The sequence below is a fragment of the Oncorhynchus mykiss genome, unplaced genomic scaffold (assembly GCF_013265735.2).
Source record: "Oncorhynchus mykiss isolate Arlee unplaced genomic scaffold, USDA_OmykA_1.1 un_scaffold_219, whole genome shotgun sequence".
In the NCBI taxonomy this organism is placed as follows: domain Eukaryota; kingdom Metazoa; phylum Chordata; class Actinopteri; order Salmoniformes; family Salmonidae; genus Oncorhynchus; species Oncorhynchus mykiss.
Genome location: NW_023493688.1, coordinates 1 through 18300, shown reverse-complemented (window position 1 = coordinate 18300; position 18300 = coordinate 1). Strand labels below are relative to the sequence as shown.

At 44.8% G+C, this 18300-nt stretch overlaps 2 protein-coding genes across 2 annotated transcripts; both read right to left on the bottom strand.

Moving 5' to 3' along the window:
- Nucleotides 1–536: 536 nt before the first annotated feature.
- LOC110511645 (alpha-2-macroglobulin) lies at nucleotides 537–9749 on the bottom strand. Its single transcript, XM_036973071.1, is given in 26 exon segments — nucleotides 537–640; nucleotides 774–827; nucleotides 936–1041; nucleotides 1154–1222; nucleotides 1329–1419; nucleotides 1610–1734; nucleotides 1877–2092; nucleotides 2349–2539; nucleotides 2813–2975; nucleotides 5542–5616; nucleotides 5718–5874; nucleotides 6048–6123; nucleotides 6612–6632; nucleotides 6635–6787; nucleotides 6896–6979; nucleotides 7057–7108; nucleotides 7203–7324; nucleotides 7422–7548; nucleotides 7633–7858; nucleotides 8127–8277; nucleotides 8446–8533; nucleotides 8676–8828; nucleotides 9169–9254; nucleotides 9257–9317; nucleotides 9452–9597; nucleotides 9672–9749. Coding segments are annotated over 24 exon segments (2736 nt in total). The 5' UTR covers nucleotides 9554–9597; nucleotides 9672–9749; the 3' UTR covers nucleotides 537–640; nucleotides 774–786.
- Nucleotides 9750–12389: 2640 nt separating this feature from the next.
- Nucleotides 12390–16858, bottom strand: LOC118948151 (ovostatin-like). Its single transcript, XM_036973072.1, has 8 exons — nucleotides 16837–16858; nucleotides 15110–15266; nucleotides 14524–14576; nucleotides 14173–14193; nucleotides 13746–13911; nucleotides 13573–13657; nucleotides 12614–12764; nucleotides 12390–12511 (listed from the first exon to the last, which is right to left on the bottom strand). The coding sequence occupies exons 2-7, from the start codon at nucleotides 15177–15179 to the stop codon at nucleotides 12674–12676; spliced, it is 486 nt and encodes a 161-aa protein (XP_036828967.1). The 5' UTR covers nucleotides 15180–15266; nucleotides 16837–16858; the 3' UTR covers nucleotides 12390–12511; nucleotides 12614–12673.
- Nucleotides 16859–18300: the final 1442 nt, after the last annotated feature.

Genomic DNA, 18300 nt, shown 5'->3' with positions numbered 1-18300 from the left:
ACAGGAGACAACCCAGAACAGGTCTTTTCTTTCCCATTGTCAGGCCATAAACACGGCTTTTCAACGACTGTTTTCACAGCATGTTTGCATACGTTTCTTTCATAGAATTTAGTGAGTCGTTGTCAGTAGGGCTCTAGAGTATCTGTTGGGTCGTCAATTGTTCAGTTAATCTCATTGATTTGTGAGGTGTTTACCACCACATCTTGCCCTGCCCACACCATTCATCAGGAGATCACAGTAAGACGTTAATGTCATTTAGTGGTAATATGTCCTGACCCATTCCCTGATGAGAACTAAAAGAACAGGGCCTTCATAAATACAGGGGTCCATGTCCCAGACTGAGGAACAGAAGAGATGAGAACCCAACATCTACAACTTTGTACAGTTGGCGACCCTGATTAACAGCACAGATGGAAACTACACCTCCAGAGAGCTGCTCTGTTTACTGGACCCAATCACATTGCTTAATGTACCCCAGGATGAACACCACTGCCTCAATATTCACCTCACTGCTCAGAGACAACAGGCTCCAGAAAAGGGTTTTAATGAAACACTTTATTTCCAGATCCATAGTTTTACTTCAGCACTTGAAAGACGTCTCAAGGGTTGCAGGTGTGACATCAACGTCATCTTCTTCCATCTGTCGAGGAGCAAAGACATTTAATGAATCCTTTAGCAAACTGACCAACATTTAGATTAAAGGAAGACTGGCTCCCTAAATCATGTATAGTACACAATTCATCACCAATAACTCCAGATTTCAAGTAGCTCACCAGCTTGGAACCCCTAGTTGCAAGGGAAGACGTATTCTGTCTCAGCCTTGTCACCTGTAACCGTAAGACAGCTTCGTCTCAGTAAATGAAAACAACTTGACCAAATGTTCCTCAGAAGAGGGTAAAAATAACGTTTTGGGGAGGGTTAGTAGAGTAACTTACTTGGCTGGTAGTAGTCATAGATCTTGACCACTGCTGGCTTTAGATTCTGTACTGGGAACTCCTGTATGATGTCCAGGGTGATGTGGAAAGGAAGTAGTGATGTCAGCTGTTGGGAGAAAAACAAACAAACGGGTCATTAAATGATCAAAGCAGAAGTTACTGTACATCAAAATATATTATGTTTAAATGAAGCGCCATGTGAATGGTTTTCACCTCACCTCTGTCAAGTACATTAACACATGGTCATCTTTGATATCAACACGATCCACTTGACTTGAACCCCGCAGCTGTGAAGACAAGTCATTGATATTGCATGAACAAAGAACCGTCATCCTTAAACAAAGGGACACAGACGAGGCAAGACCTCCATGGATAAAGGTCCCAACAACTCACCCTCCCCAAAGAGTCTGGATCTGGAGAAAACCCAGAGAGCATTTTCAAATCCACTATAATCATATTGGTGGTGAGCTCCTTTCCATGATATCTGAGAAAGATGATTGACAGCTGATTTTTTTATCCATAAAGACCAGATAAGCATTCTGACTGATCCAAGCCGAGGTACCAACTAGAAGGTCAATATACACAGGTATAACAAAACTAATTCATTTGGGTCAAACCCATTCTGCAGGTCACACATTTACTAGAATTCATACAAATATGTCCTTCATTCTGACCGAGACTGGAGCTTCAGCGTGACTCTGGGTCTCAAAGACTTCCTGTTGCAGTCCACCTCTGGAGTCACCTGGATACTGAGCGTTGTTCTTCTGGTAGGACTAGGGACGTTGTAGCGGAGCACCACCTGGGATAGAGAAGAGGAAGTCAGGGAAACCATCCTGTCCGAATACAAACATTTTATGAGCCAGAAGAAACAGCTTCCCTGTACTGTGTATTAAAGGGCATCTTGCGCCACAGGACTGGAGGAGAGATGTGTTTTCACTGACCTGCACTGAGGCACAAGCACTGCCCTGCACTTCAACGCTGTACTTCCCTTCTGTGTCCTGCAGCGCCCTCTCCTGGTACAGAAGCTTGTTGTTTTGGTTCACATGGAAGAGGCACCGGTCCCCACTGGGAGACCTGACCGTCACTGTGCTGGCTCCTCCTCTACTGAACACCCTGGTGGAGTAGAGAGCCAGGGCCTGGAGGGCCACCACCGTGTCCTAGACATGCACACCACAGGACAATCAGTTCAAAATGAAAAGAGACCATTTTAAAAGGGTTGAATATTTCTCACATTGAACAGTTGCTAAAGTGACTAAATCCCAATTCCAGCCATTACGATGATGGTTTCTAGGCTCTATCAGTGGAAGGGAGCCTCACCAGGTTGGACATGAAGAACACATGCCCTGTGGTCTGATACGAGTCAATGTTTGTACTAGTGCACCATTTCAGACCACTGGTGTTTAGAAAGTATACCTGGGTGGAAGAGAAGCCTCCGTAGGCGTTCTGCTGCCTCACCAGCCACCTGACGATGCGGGAGGCGTAGCCCAGGTCAGAGGTCGACCGAGAAGAGGCACTGAGGGACGCCAGCAGAACGTAGGAGCTGATCTCCACCTCCAGGGAGGGCGAGGTCTCAGAGGAGGACTGGGACCAGTGCAGGAGACCCCCTGAGGGTTGAGGAGCACACACCAGAATAAGGACTAGCTTATTCATCCTAATACAGACTACACAATACAAAGTTCTGACCTCCCCAATTCATGTCCAAAACATTTTTTAGGAGCAAGAGTTTTTTTTTTTCTTCTTAACAATAATTTAAAATTAATCATTTTATTGGGCCTCTCTGGAGTGCCAGATGGTCTGAGGGTTTGCACTTTTAGGAGTACTCCATTATCCAGGCATGCTCAATCAAGGCAAGACAGCGCTACCAGGATATAGCTCACCCTCTTGAAATGAGATGGTGTCGAGGTGCTGCAGAAGCCGGGCCCGTGTCTCCATGTCACCTGCCAGGGTGAAGGTGTAGGCCAGCAGAGCAGTAGCGTAGGTGTTGGACAAATCACTGGTGGAGTTCTTCAGGCAAGACAAGCTGTGGTCCACAACATGATCCTAGAGCACAGAATGACAGCAGCACATTAAAAGCCAGCCTGGTCCCAGATCAGTTTGGACTGGGTTCCATTCAACTTGCTGTTCTGGGGCCTCAGGCAGTTCAAATTGTTGATTAGGGAACACTTTTTGCTGAGGAACGGGATTGTTTTTCCTTGTACATTTTATTACGTTGCATTTGTAAAGGGTATAATTTCTGTACATGCAGAGGTCCCCTGCTAAAGAGGCATGGCACTCTAAAAATAAACACCAACATATCTGGGACCAGACTACAGCACATTTCCTTTCTCACTTTACAGAAGCATACAGAGCCTAATATCAGTAGTAACATACCTTAAGGGAACATTTTGACATTCGCCATGTGGTTAGTGAGAGTCCATATTGCAAATATACGGTCCCTTAATAGACGTCCGAAAACGTTTGTAAAATTCACGGACGGCGTCGGGCCGTGCGGCTGGGCCGGATCTACCGGGAAGTCAAACGAACTCAGACATTCGGTTTCCGTTTTATAAAATGTGTCATTTTTCCACTGTCCCGGTAAATCCCACAAGAGGGCATAAGCAATCATATTGCAAATGTACAAAACATCACGACGTGGCCTTCTCCTAAACTGAAAATATTTCGAAGCCAAAACTTGGTGAGCGTAGGTTTGGCATGATGGGCAGTTGGCCCCGAACAAGATGGCGTCTAGGCCTCAACGGTTGAGTTATGGCCATTTTTCTGGGAAAAAAGGTCCAAAATGAAAATAGAGCAATAATTTTTCCGCTTCACGTCAAAGTCAAGGAGCCTCTGGTGTCAATTAAAAAAAGAACCAGCCATTTATCCATCGTCATTTAAGAGAAATCGTACATTTTTTTTTTTAAACAGTTACAGATCCAGTTGCAGGGTGTTCATGCGAATCTTTTTACAGTGTGCTGCGGAGCTCTGCGAGATTTGTGATTTTCTGAAATAACACTCACTAAACCCTCCGTAAATAACTCAGTTCTTAACATAAAGACTTTTTTTTAAAAACTCAGGATTCTGTAAAGGCATACCCCTATCAGGATAGGAGTTTATTTATAGCTTCCTCTGCCAACCGGACGTGCCTTAAATGGTGTCATAGTGGCTGTTTTGAAGGGTTAAAATGGTCAGATCTGTCCAAAACTTCATGTGTGATTAGGCAACCCCCATGAACTGTAAATCAGTCATGATTCCCATAAAATCATTCACACAGCTTGGCAGGAGGGACCCATTGGGGTGCGTAGAGACAGACAGTGCCTGCATTAGTTAACCTTGTTGGAACTTTTAAAGAACCGTCAGACCTAGAGTTCCGAAACCTGTTCTAGACCTCAGGTCGATAGAGCCACGTAACTCAGCACGCAATAGAAGGTTCTCGGAGCGAGAAACAGCCTCGTACATTTGCAATGACTTCAATTCATTTTGACCATCACGAAAATGACAACATTTAGAAATGTCCCAGAGTCGCAAGACTAGGTGCATTGCGACCGCCTCGGCCCATATAGACGGACCCCAACGTTTTGGTCCGATAGCTCACTCAAGGACCCCGTAGCAAGGCATGGAAAAAAGTGCATTTTCAGCACCAATTAGGGTCTTGCTCGGGCACCAAATGACCTAGCGAGCCAAAACTTGGGATTCGGGGTTGCCTCAGCTAGGCCTACACAACATCAGAACTGGACCCGCAGCTGGAACGTAACTACGTTTTTATTATGGTTTGAATAGAAGGTGTTGTGAATTTTGGGCCAGCTCTGTGGCTACTAAACGAGTTGGAAAAAGTGGGTTTGGTGTCAGAATGATATCTAATTGACAGTGACTTGCTGGTGACTATTGTCCATTTGCAATATGTTTAAACAGTGAGGTACCAGAATCACTGCCCAGCCATCCCGAGTTCATCATGCCAGTCAATTTCACATTCCTGCAGGATTTGAGCATGTCAAATTTCTTATGGCATTTGGCCCCCAAAAAAGTTACTTTTGACTATGAAATCACATTGCAAATGGACAAAACATATGCCTTATGCACAAGTAAAAAATATATATATTTTTTTTAAATGGCTAAAGTATGTTGATGAAGTTCTTATACATGTGTAATTGACACAAATCAAAAGAATTTCGAAAAACGGTCCAGAAAGCACTTTAAGGGGTTGCTAGGTTTTAGAATTTCTCACTTTTTCAAAATGTTGCTTTTTGATGTTGACTTGTTGCATTTGCAATATGAAAAACCACAGTGGAGCGCGCTCGCCACCTGTTGGATTTTCAAAGTGTTACACCTGGCATTTGCCATTTGCAATCAACTTTGAACGAAACGCCAAATTGAGTGGTATTAGACACCGTGTATATGGTTTGTCCATGCCAATGACTTCCCATTCATTTTTGTCCATTTCAGGGGGGTGTTCCCTTACAGATCTAAGCCCATTCTTTGTTATTTCATAGGCTACTGGCAGAGAAATGACTTCACTACGTCGTAGAAGCTGTAAATGACAGTTGATGCGAGACAGATTTCATACAGGAGGCTGAATGAGTTGCCTGTAATGACGGTGTGAGAAATGGTTCCATGGAGTGAAGCTACTTACCGTCACGGACATGTTGAGCTCCAGCATTGAAGCAGTGATGTAAGCCGTCAGTGTGACTTCATCCGTCACTCCACCCTAGAAAACAATGTCAAGACACCAACTGTATCTAGCCTGTTGAAATCAAACTACGGCCGGTCTGACGAAACAGACAACCAGTTTATTAGCAATATAAATACCTTAATTCTGTTGTTCAAGAGCTTCCCTAAAGTTCTGAAACAGCCACGTTGGCCTTGTTGACGTTCCAACCAAGTCTTGGATTGCTCCATCGTTGCCGGGTCAACATAGATGAAAGACTGGGCTTTGCCAAAGGATCTCAAGACAAAAGCAGTCAGCCTGAAGAAAGAAGTGGATTCATTTAAAAGCCCTAACATCGTATCGTCAAGCTCCAAGTCATGACATCACACGCGTCAGCTGTCCTATCCAGCGTCTCCATGCCAGAGATGCCATTTGATTGGTCAATACGTCATTGAAACTACCAGTAGGTGAAAAACAAGCCAAGTACTCACCAGGTGTTCCCCAAGCCTTGTCCAAACGTGCTGTACGCACCATCAGCATTCTTGTAGTTCAGCTGCCGTTGGTAACCTGCCGGTGGGTTTTTATCATCAACGGTGACCAAGCGCTTGTTCTATTCCCAGAGTTGTGCCCCAAACGGCTCCTTATATCTCAGGGCTCTCCAACCCTGTTCACGGAGAGCTACCCTCCAACCAAGTTGTAATTAACCCCCATTCAACCAGCTAATTATTAGAAGGGGAGCGAGATTAGGGTTGGAGTGAAAACCTACATACAGGACAGTAACAAGGTTGGAGAGTCCTGCCCTATGTAAGGAATAGGGTGCTATGAGACAGTGTCAATATTCTACCATCAAATGACTTCAGTAGAAAACCATGTGTTGGGTCAGTGATGTTAAAACATTGAGATCATCTGTCATGCAGCTCCGCTGTTACCATGACAGCAGGGTACACCGTGGAGAAACACTTTAAAATAGAAAACGAAATCCTCTAATTGGACAAATCCAGCCCGGTTTGTGGATTTGGCATCTAATCAAGACAGATTTGAAGGGACTCTCCTACCACTAGTGAGGAACTTGGTGCCTTTTCTAGGATGGCTGGCGTGAGCTGCTCTGTGTTCCTCAGGTACTCCAGGATGTAGATATTGGGGGAGAGCAGGGCCATATTCTGCTCCCCACACCCATACGGCATCTGCAACAGTCCATCCAGGTTGTTGAGGGCCCGACCCAGGATGTCCCCTACAGAGAAACAAGGGACTTCTGTTACAGACTGTCCTCTTCTGCAAACAGCAGCATCGTCACTGGAGAAGGTTCGTCTTCCCACCACTACACAATGGTTTATTTTACCTAAAACCGAGAGGGAAATCCTAGCAGAGCCATCCACCACATTCTGGGGAAGTTGCAGTTCCACCTCCTCCGTCAGAGCTTCTCCTGTGGACACAAAGAGGAGCTGAATGAAGATGATCACGTCAACCACCGTGAACATTCAACGTTGATTCATTACTGACCAGTAGGACACAGCAACCAGTTGTAGGTGTGGCTCTTCTCTGTTCCCTCAGCCTGGAGGAGGAGAGGGATTCATTTCAGAGGCAGTTCCACTAGACAGTATCTGTGCTACCTAACGTTAGTTCTCCCACAGCGGTAGACTACATACCTTCACCAGCAGGCTCCGTGTGACTGTGTCAACGCGTCCTCTCTCCGGTACGTTCACAACCCCGTTGTCACACGCAGTCTGGGACCGGACAGCCGCCGCACTAACAGACACGTTCAAAACCCCTACACAGTACAGCGCAGGTTACACAACATCCAATACGGTGACAGTACACAACTCAGGTTGACATCCATTCTGCCGTTTGAACAGATGAAGACTAACCCAGGACAGAGGGGGCCAGTGTCCAACTGAAGGTCTTTCGTCCATTGGCACACAAGCACGAGGAGTCCTGGACATCACGCAAGGGTGTGAGAGTGTAGTCTGAGGAAAGAGCTGGAGTCACAGAAACCTGCCAAAGAGGAACACGGGGTAAGATAACGTGGTACGACACAAACAATACAACTCAAGAAACCATCCTGGTGCAGCGTCGTACCATGATGCACTTGGAGAGGTAGTTAAACACAGTGGCCTTCAGCTCAAAGTGCTCTCCCCGGATGACTGAGTAGGGCAGGGTGAGCTCCAGGAAGAAGGGCTGGAAGACCGTGAGCTCCACCAGAGGAGCCAGACCAAAGCCACTGGGGGCCAGGCAGAAGACCTCAGTCTCCCAGGTGGTGATGGTGTCTGGGACTGTCAGGGGGACATCTAAAGATCCAGACTCCCTGGAATACAGAGGTCAGAGTTCAAACAGAAAGCCACCACGTGTCTAATAGAGAAAGACTAATTTCAACACAGTTTGTTGTTACAAATGCATTTAAGCTTTATCTAAACCAGGGACACCCATTGAGGTCAAAGGGTATTTCCTAAGAGGAAGCTGACCTACAGTTTACAGAGGTTCAGGTTCCTAATCTACACCACTACTGTTTGGATACGAGGCAAGAGCTAAGAGGGCTTTCACCAGAGGTCGGCCTCACTCTGCAGAGCACTTACCCAACTTCCACAAGGTCCCAAATCCATGTCTCAGGGAAGAATGTACGGACCGTCTGTATGGGTGGCGGAGGTGGAGCGGCAAGTCCACCAGCCACAGCCATTTCAAGTCTAGGACCTGCTGATCCAGGCCTAGCCATTAGGCTGTAAGCTACTACCAACACAAAATATGGCCATTAGTGTCAAGTTAAAAATAGACTGAATGCTGGGCTCAGTGTTTAGACCAGTTTAACCAGGCTTTGTTATTCTAGCAAAAGGTCATCCATAACCCAAGATTCATTAGACTTGGCAATGAGAATAAGGGTTGGTAAGGACATCTCACCATAGGAGCGATAGTACTGGTTCCCCTGGTAACTGAGGCAGGAACGTACTCTTATATCCAGGTTAGTCGCTAGCTTCAATCCCAGTGTCTAGAAATAGCAGAACCAATTTAGTAATAAGTCAGTTTGTCATTCTATTCATTTTAACACATTGTAACAGTATGGTGACTGATTCTTCCCAGAAAGAACAAAAAGAGGCTTCAAGTTGAGAAAACAGGGCAGAAATATTTACCTGAAAAACTGCATAAGGATCATTTGTCTGCTCAGACGGTCCATATGGGTGTGGTATTATGGATCTCCTTGGTCTAACGCGTAAACATGCTACTGGATCTTCAAGCTCGTAGGGAACATAGGTCGTCTCCTTGACCGGTAGCAAATTAAATATCTGGAAAGGGACAACAGGGAGGTGTGAAATGACCTTGTTCATTGGGACCAAACAGAACAGACTGAAATGACTACTTGGGGAAACACTCCATTTTGTTGTCCGTTGCTAAACGTTTAGAAAGTTGTCCCATCAACAAGGAGGTGCTTTCCAGTTACTGAGAGGCAATAGAAAGTGGGCCTCAAGCCAGAGAATGAGTCCCATCACATTTGATAAAAGCTCCCAACAGTGAACAGATCCACTCCATGTCTGCTGTGGTCACTGGTTGTATTCCCAGCACCACCAAAACAGTAGGTATGTGGTAGGTGGTACCACTGTTGTTCACTTCAGTGAGCTGTGTTACCTTGTCAGCATCCAGCCTCTTCCCTGGCTCCATGATGCCAACACTCTGGTCAACAGCACCGAGGCCACAGAGGGAACCGGGCCGGCCGAGAGATGCAGGGTGTTCTCCTCCCCTGGGACAGCGTTGGAGGGTGAGAACTCCACCAACACCTGGCAGACACAGATACCATTACTCCAGGTATGATTACAGTCTGCATGGAAATACTGGACACCTTTCATAAAATGACAACAATGTTTGTGATGTACAGTCACTGGGGATATGCCAGACTCCTCCACACACACACCTTGTTCCTGAAGCATTTCTCAGTGGGGAAGTTCATGCTGTGGGCGATGACAGTCTCACTGGGTAGCATACTGTACACCAGGAGCTGAACCACCGGCGCCATCTCTGGGACCACTGCCAACGTCAAGGTGACGTCACCCTCGGCTACTGCAACGCAAAGAGCAGGTCACTCATTAAGCACCTTCCAGAACGTTCAGAATCACTTCATGAAACTCACTCACCAGGACTGTCCTGCTGCACAGTAACATTGATGTGTCCATGCTGAACTATGACCCCTCTGGACAAGGCCTGGAGGGAAAGGAAACAGTTCTCAGCAACAGAGTGGAGACGTTTGTCACGAACCGGCTCAAAGCCCGTAACAAAGGGAGACAACGTGGAGATAAGGAGTAACAAAATATATATTTATTAACTAAAGCAACTAAGGAAAATATACAATGATGTGTGTAATCAGTAATCAGTATTGTAAGTGAGTTTTGCGTGCTTGAATGTGATAATGCAGGGTGTTGAAAGGTGCCAAAGCAAACAAACAAACGGCCACCAAGAACCACAACACAATCTACAAAGGTGTCTGCATGGAGAGAGTCTCTTCCGTGAATGTGGAAGAGGTCTATTTATCCTGGGAGACACCTGGCCCAGGTGTTTCCCATGAAGCTGACGACCCTCCCAACTCCGCCCACCGGCATCCTAATAAGGAAACAAGAACAAAGACCGAATACAGCAGACAGAGTGGGAGGGTCGTCACACGTTGCAACCTGGACTCATGGGGTAAACGTAACACGGTTAACAAATCCAGGACTCCCATTAGTAGGATACGTTAGCACCTATTCATTTGTGGATGCCCATCATCCATTTCATATAGGCTAAATTTTTTGTTTATACATTACAATTCCAATTTGTAACACGAGCAAGGTTGGGTTACAGTGGTTGATTAGGAGTATTGGTGTAGTTTAGGAACATCCTTCCTTTGAAAGTGTCTTGGGAAATGTCTGACATGATCCTGGTCAAAAGGAGTGCAAATAGGAAATATGGTGCTGTTTGAGAGGCACCATGGGTTTGCAGGTTGTTCCTGGTTCTACTCACCAGGTAGAGGAGACAGCCACAGAGCCCTTTGGGACAGTCTCCCCTACGATGGCATAGCGGATGGTGATGGACACCGCCTGCCCACACGCCAGTGGTGTCTCCACCTTCTGAATAGCCAGGGAGCTGGACGGTTTAATGTCAGGGGCAGCGGGCTGGATCAGCGAGAGTAGGTGTTGCCCTCTGTTGAAATAGGGGACCCTGTATCCTGGGTACTCCACTTGTGGGGTGTCGCTCACCTGAAAGGAACAAAAGGAATAGTAACTAAAGGCCCAATCCTAAATCAACCCCTAGAGCCCGTCCTATATACAGTGGGGATCTGAGAGGATGACAGGAAGCAATATGGTAACAGATCCACTTTACTTCCACCTAGCCTGTTAGGGTCATGACCTCTGGGAATCGTTTCCCCAACCTGTCCTGGGGACCCCAAGCGGTGCACGTTTTGGTTCCCCCGTCACAGGAATGTCAATTCCTATGTGTTCATTATTAAATGCACTCCGTTTAAGAATGTGTAAGATTCTTATTTGTATAAAATAGACAGGGACCAGTCTTATCAAAATTAGATGACAGTATTTATTCTCGGAGCTCGCTGCCATGAAACCACCAACAGTTTATATACAAAATATGACATCATAGGTTATAAAATGTCTTTCCTCCTATGACCAGGACAGAACAGGTTCAAAAGTTGATTCCAACCCACTAGCTCGCTCACTCCAGACACTTATCCAGATTCACTGTCTGGAATCTTCACCTTCATCCATCACTATTTAGAAGACAGTTCCAGATAATGGAGAACTGTACCTTATCTAAACATCCCAGAGCTAAGTTGAGTCGGTTCAACCATAGGTTAACAACCCTTTTTGCCTGCTTAAAGACCCACAATCCCTTCCTTATGAATTAACATTATAATCAGATATAATAAAGTTTAATTAGTTATAGTTCTATTTAAGATGTAGATATTGTATAGGCCCAGAGACTGGCATCGATTATAAAGTCTCTCAAACCTGGAAGGAATCATACTTACTACGAGGTTAATATTCTCTCTTGGGCAGACTGGTTGTGTTAACGGAGAACCTGGCAAATACCACGACTGTCCGTGGTTAGGTTCTGTAGTCGTAGATAGAGGACCAGCCTTTCTCCTCGAACAGGTAGACTAACATGTCAGAGATGGGTGTGTTGTTAAATCGAACAGCATTTATCTGAAGAAAAGGGGGGGTTGTACGAATGAAGTGACACCACATACTGGTAGTTCAGGAAGCAGGACAAACCAAGCATCCACAATGCAACAGGAACAACATTTGGACTGACCTTGCCTTCGATAATTGATCCATGCTCATAGATTTGGGGCGGTCAACAAATGTGAATTCTCCAATCACATAGGAAGAGCTCTACATTTCTCTCCTCTGACAGTGTAATACCTGTCAAATGAAAACAAATATGGTATATTTCACAACGCAGAAAGTGAATTGCAGTGCAGCTTCCACAGAACATTAAAACAGCATTATATAAAACCCTGCTGCAGCACCAACGGACAAAAAGCTCTTTCTTACCAACCTTGAGCCAACGCAGAGTAACCCAAACTCAGTTCTGGGACCCCCCCCCCCCCCCGGGTGCACCGTGTAGTTTCTTGCCCTGGCACTACAGCTGATTCAAATCACAACTACATTATGAGATGGTTATTCCAGTCAGCTGTGTAGCGCTCGGGCAAAAACCAAAACATGAACCCAGGGAAACCCCAGGACAGTTAGGGAACCTGATCTAATGAAACAGCCAACAGTTACGTCGCCATCAGCTGAAGTGAAATGAAGGGTTTTGTATTGAGTCAACATGATGCATCTCATAATGATTGTGATGAGGACTTGCCTGTCCCCTCCTCCTGTACTTCTGCATGGAAACTAAACACGTCTCCCAGCAATTTCTCTCCTGCGTTCTTTGTGAAAAGTGCCATGTTGAAGACATAAGAAGCACAGCCAGTATGGTCCATCTAGGAAAAGCAGGCAGAACCACAAAAACACATTTAAATCCCATTCAAAATGTCATATGTTTGGTAAAAACAGCACTACTCGTTTTAGGAAAGCAGACAGACCTCTATTGACTCTTTGTGGCATGGAGGTGTGTAATCAGGAACTCCTTGTGGATTCGCTCATCAACTGTTATTGGTATCACTGCATTGTCCACCAAAGGTCGGCACAACTTCACCCCCTGCTTTACCAGGTACAGGCTGCCCATACGTGTATCTGATTTCAATTCACAACAAGACAAGTGTCAACTTCCTGCATCCAGTTACCATATTAAAAACACAAGACCTAAAGGCTTGAAGTCAGGCGTTGAACACGGTCAATGAATCTGGACCTGTATTCATAGAGCCTCAGAACGGGATCAGTTTTAACTATAGATCATAATGAACGAGGTCACATGTCAAGGCTGGGACCTGATCCTAGAACAGCCATCCTAATCTGAGATGCTTTATGACCCGAAGAACCAGCTGGTCACTTAAATGCCACTAACAAATCTCAGGGATCCTAGCAGCAGTTGAAGACTTGAGCAGTAGCACTATAGGTCTTCAATTAGCATGGGCCATTAATGCAGACCACATGCATATTTAAGGACTTCTATATTTAAATAAGTGTATTAGAGTATCCACGAATGCATAACAATTTCCAAGTGTATTATCAAATGAAGCTACAGTACTAGCAGAGGCTGCTGCCTACAGACTTGACATCATTGGAATAGTAGTCACTAATAATGCTTACATACCTTGCATTACTCATCTCATATGTTTATACTGTATTCTATACCTCTGACATTGATCATCTATATCGCTGCACCCTCAACATGAACCAAACACGTGTTGTGACCATACCAATGTTATTTACTTGTATTTTCAAATCCTTCATTTGAAATGTGAAAGTTAATGTAATACTTCTAATAGTAGTTGAACCCAGGTCTGCCTTCGCGTAATGAGATAATTAATGACATGTAGTGGAGTTCCACATCACCTTGTAACTACAGTACATTGCAAATCACCAATAGTGTTTTACTCACTCTGCACACACTTTCACTTCATACTCCTCTTGAACAACGCTGATCTTGTCAGTGAGGTTCATGTTGATCTCAAACTTGGGCAAAACTACAGATCGAAAGAACAGCAGTGAACTCCAGAACGTTCCGGGATTGTGATGCAACATCACCGAGCATGAAAGAGAAACTCAACCTACCATACTGTTCTACCTTGAAGTTGTGGTAGATTTTCTCTCCACCAATCCACACTACAATGGTATAGGATCCTACAGGGGCTTCAGAGTTCAGGGGGTGAGAAAGCTGCAGAATGTTGCCACTGGATGTAGTGTTGACCCACTGTCCAATCCGGTTGTGATTAACGTCCTGTTGGTTCATAGGAAGGGGCATGTTCAGCAGGACACAACGTTGTGGAAAGTTCACAACAGTATACAGGACAAGGAGTCAGTTCTATCTGCAACATTCATCCTACTGAAGAGGGCCCAGATTACACACACAACACTGATTGGAAGTATTTAGCTAACTTGTACAGTAGGTGGATATGAGGATCTAGCTAGCAGGGGGAGTCATAATGCTGCAGTCTTTACACTGACAGTCAACATAAAGTTACACCAACAAGGATCTTACCTCAAGTTCCACAATGTTGTACTGTGAAGGGTAAAGACAAGAGATGGGGTCATGTTTCATTAAGAACTCCAAAACAGAGCATAGCTGTCTACAGCTACTAGACAGCTGATTGGCTTGGTCACTTAACATACACATCACATGTAGCATTTGCAATTCAATCTCAGGAAAATATGACCCCATACATTCCAATCTGACCTATATGAATGGAAGCCTCATGTCCTGGCTGGTTGATTGCTGTACATAATACCAGACTGCTATGTCCATCACAGTATTGTGACACTTCTGCATCTTGGATTGAAATAGTAGAGACTGAACTAAAATACTATTGTCAAACGTATATTTTCAACTCACCAGCTGATTGACGGGGCTAAAATGGGTATCCAAGGTGACGACTCTAAAAAGCACTGTAAACAGCCAACGACAAGACAAACACAATGAGAATATTAGAAGCATAATTTCAGGCAACTTTCTCAATTCCAAGGATTCCCAGAAATACTGGTTGAGGATTCCCAGCCTGATTCCAGTGTACATATCCTGAGTGAACCCACGGGGATTTACTGCATCTGCATTCCTGAACAACGAGGCTCTTCAGATGTCTACCGTTTCCCCTCTACAATCCTCATAATGCATGCCGTTAGAACAGAGTGGACGGACCAGACTGGGGAAGAGCTTTGCCAGCAATGATGGGGTTCTTTTCTACACAATTATTGCCTGATGCATTTCAAACAATACTTCCTTCAGATTTCAGTCTGACAGGACTTCATTGTAAACTGTTATAGCCTCAAATAAACAAAGGGAGCATGGTGGGGTCGTGGATAACTGTTGATGTCAAAATGGGTCAGGGGCCCAAAAAGGTCAACGCCCCGGAGTAAACCATTACAGAACATTGGCCCGTTTCTTAATAACCAGACTAAAGGTGTACCGGCTCTAACATTACCCGTTTGTCCTGGTTTGTAGATTGGTTTGTCCGTTTGGATGAACGTCATGGGGCTGTAGGGTTTGATCATGACCCTTCTCTCCTCTGTTGATAGAAATGTTTCTCCTCGAACCTCCACCTTAAAGTTCTGCACTTTGTCGCTATTCACACGAGGGGCCTGTCAGGGACGGAAACAGGGCAACACCGGTGAACAAACGGACCGATACATAGGACATTCAAATGTGGTGCCGTGTGGCCCAGTTGGTAAGAGCCACTAGCCACTTCGAGGTAGAGCGTTTAACTACTGCAGGGATCCCATTATGCATTCAGCCTACTGTAAGTTACAGACAGTGGGGCAAAGAAGTATTTATAGTCAGCCACCAATTGTGCAAGTTCTCCCACTTAAAAAGGAGAGGCCTGTAATTTATCATAGGTACACTTCAACTATGACAGACAAAATGAGAATTTATTTTCTCCAGAAAAATCACATTGTAGGATTTGTAATGTTTGAACTTGTTATCAGTATAAAAGACACCTGTCCACAACCTCAAACTCCACTATGGCCAAAGACCAAAGAGCTGTCAAAGGACACCAGAAACAAAATTGTAGACCTGCACCAGGCTGGGAAGACTGAATCTGCAATAGGTAAGCAGCTTGGTTTGAAGAAATCAACTGTGGGAGCAATTATTAGGAAATGGAAGACATACAAGACCACTGATAATCTCCCTCGATCTGGGGCTCCATGCAAGATCTCACTAGAGAGCATTTGATGATCCAGAAGAAGATTGCGAGAATGTCATCTGACCATATGACACCAAAATATATATTTTTGGTAAAAACTCAACTTGTCATGTTTGGAGGACAAAGAATGCTGAGTTGCATCCAAACCTACTGTGAAGCATGGGGGTGGAAACATCACGCGTTGGGGCTGTTTTTCTGCAAAGGGACCAGGACGACTGATCCGTGTAAAGGAAAGAATGAATGAGGCCATGTATCGTGAGATTGAGTGAAAACCTCCTTCCATCAGCAAGGGCATTGAAGATGAAAACGTGGCTGGGTCCTTCAGCATGACAATGATCCCAAACACACCGCCCGGGCAACGAAGGAGTGGCTTCGCAAGAAAACATTTCAAGGTCCTGGAGTGGCCTAGCCAGTCTCCAGATCTCAACCCCATAGAAAATCTTGAGGGAGTTGAAAGTCCGTGTTGCCCAGCAACATCACTGCTCTAGAGGAGATCTGCATGGAGGAATGGGCCAAAATACAGCAACAGTGTCTGAAAACCTTGTGAAGACTTACAAGAAAACATTTGACCTCTGTCATTACCAACAAAGGGTATATAACAAAGTATTGAGATAAGTATTTGGTCAACCATAATTTGCAAATAAATGCATTAAAAATCCTACAATGTGATTCTTTCCTCATTTTGTTTGTCATAGTTGAAGTGTACCTATGATGAAAATTACAGGCCCTCTCATCTTTTAAGTTGGGAGAACTTGCACAATTGGTGGCTGACTAAATACTTTTTGCACCACTGTATATAACTTGTCTCAATAGTATATACTAGCATTAAAGCAAAAAACTGGTACAAATTGGAGCCCGAATCACAGGAAAGTTCTGGTACGCCACCACTGACATTAACCATAAAAATAAGCTGCCATTGCACAACGAACCTAAGCGATGCATCAAAGCTGAGCAGTACAGTCACTCTTAATGGAATGGTTCTGGAAGTCCACCAGTGCTGGGCTGACCTGAAACTGGACACAGCGGTGAAACTCTGGTCAGAACTCTGGTGGAGAAGTCTCTTGTTCTGCCCCGTCGGCCATCAGAGATACGGTCATGACCAGGGTCTCGTTGGGCTGCAGAAGGCTGGCACAAAGCTTGGCCTCTGAGCCTGCCTGGATCACTGCAGGAACGGCTACCAATGTAAAACCCTACAGAGAACACACCCGGCAACAGGAAACATCAGTACATCTCTAAACCCAGAGCCAGGTGAAATATACAGGGGGATAAAGATCTGCAGAAAGGGGAGATGAAAAAATGCTCCGACAAGAGAACGTTAAACCGAGACGAGAGAAGCAAGTCCTGATCACTAAATTCCTAACTGCAGATGGACTTACGGTCTTGGAGTCTCTTGACAGACACAAAGCCAGTGAATGCAGGCAAAGAGGATCCATCTCCAAACCTGAAGCCCAGGAAGAACCTGACTAAAGGAGAAAAATAAACCACCAAGTCTGTTATGACCCAGTATTCCTACTGCACTGTATATAGGTTGTGTGGGATCCAGATTGTCAATTGACTTCACCTATAAAAGGTTAGAACTTCCACAGCAGGTTAGGAGATATAGGTTAAGGGTTGGCTAATAAAATACAATTCTACAGAGAAGCAGGTGAGACCAAAATTGAATTTAAAATTCTTTCCTGGGCACTGCAAACCATGCACTCCATATCAGAAGCATCTACCCACTGACATACCACCAGACAGGGAGAAGCTTCCCCAAAACAGGCACCAACCTGGTCTCAGACCATTTCCTACCATTTTGTACGCAAACCGAAAACAAGTATGATATATGACATTTTTATATGTATTACAGTCGTGGATGTCCAATCCATTTCATATGATGTTAAAAACAGACATCTTACAAATTCCAATTTGTTGTGCCAACATGAACTAGGTAGCTAAACATTATCCAGGGCTAAACATTAGGAGTAAAGGTGGTTAGCATGTTGGCTAACCTTAACCCTTTTAGCTAAGTAGTTCCAAAGTAGATGAAGTTGCTTATTACCCAAAATGCTATACGTTCAGTTTTACTACACCCACCCCTCCACCCTTTTGGTTATTGCCATGAAGTAGCTGTCAGTCTTCTGTAAAAATACCAAACGTAACATCTCATACAGATTCCAGCCTGGCAGATTTACTTTTACTATGTTACGATAGTCCATGAGACCAGGCTGCAGACACGGGTCGTAAAAAAGGCTCAATTGCATGTAGGTTAGTGTTTCTTCTAAACCGAGTTACAATATATCGGGCTAGAAACTGGGCGCCAAACACAGATTGCAAAAGTGCGTCTAGCGTGCACGAGGAGAAAGTATTATGTTGCTAAACCCTTTTGGATTGCATTTGGTATAGCCTGTAAAAGACCAGATACAAGTAATTTTTAAAAAAACTGTTGTTTTTGGGTATATGATTGCAACACAGTTGCTATAGCACCTGTG

Excerpts from the sequence above, each read along its gene's own strand:
- LOC118948151 (XM_036973072.1), bottom strand. The coding sequence starts at position 15,179 with ATGATCAAACCCTACAGCCCCATGACGTTCATCCAAACGGACAAACCA. Across the intron at positions 13,912-14,172 it reads ACAACATTGTGGAACTTGAG|GACGTTAATCACAACCGGAT; the intron begins GTAAGATCCTTG and ends ATGAACCAACAG. Across the intron at positions 13,658-13,745 it reads CTTCAAGGTAGAACAGTATG|TTTTGCCCAAGTTTGAGATC; the intron begins GTAGGTTGAGTT and ends TTCGATCTGTAG.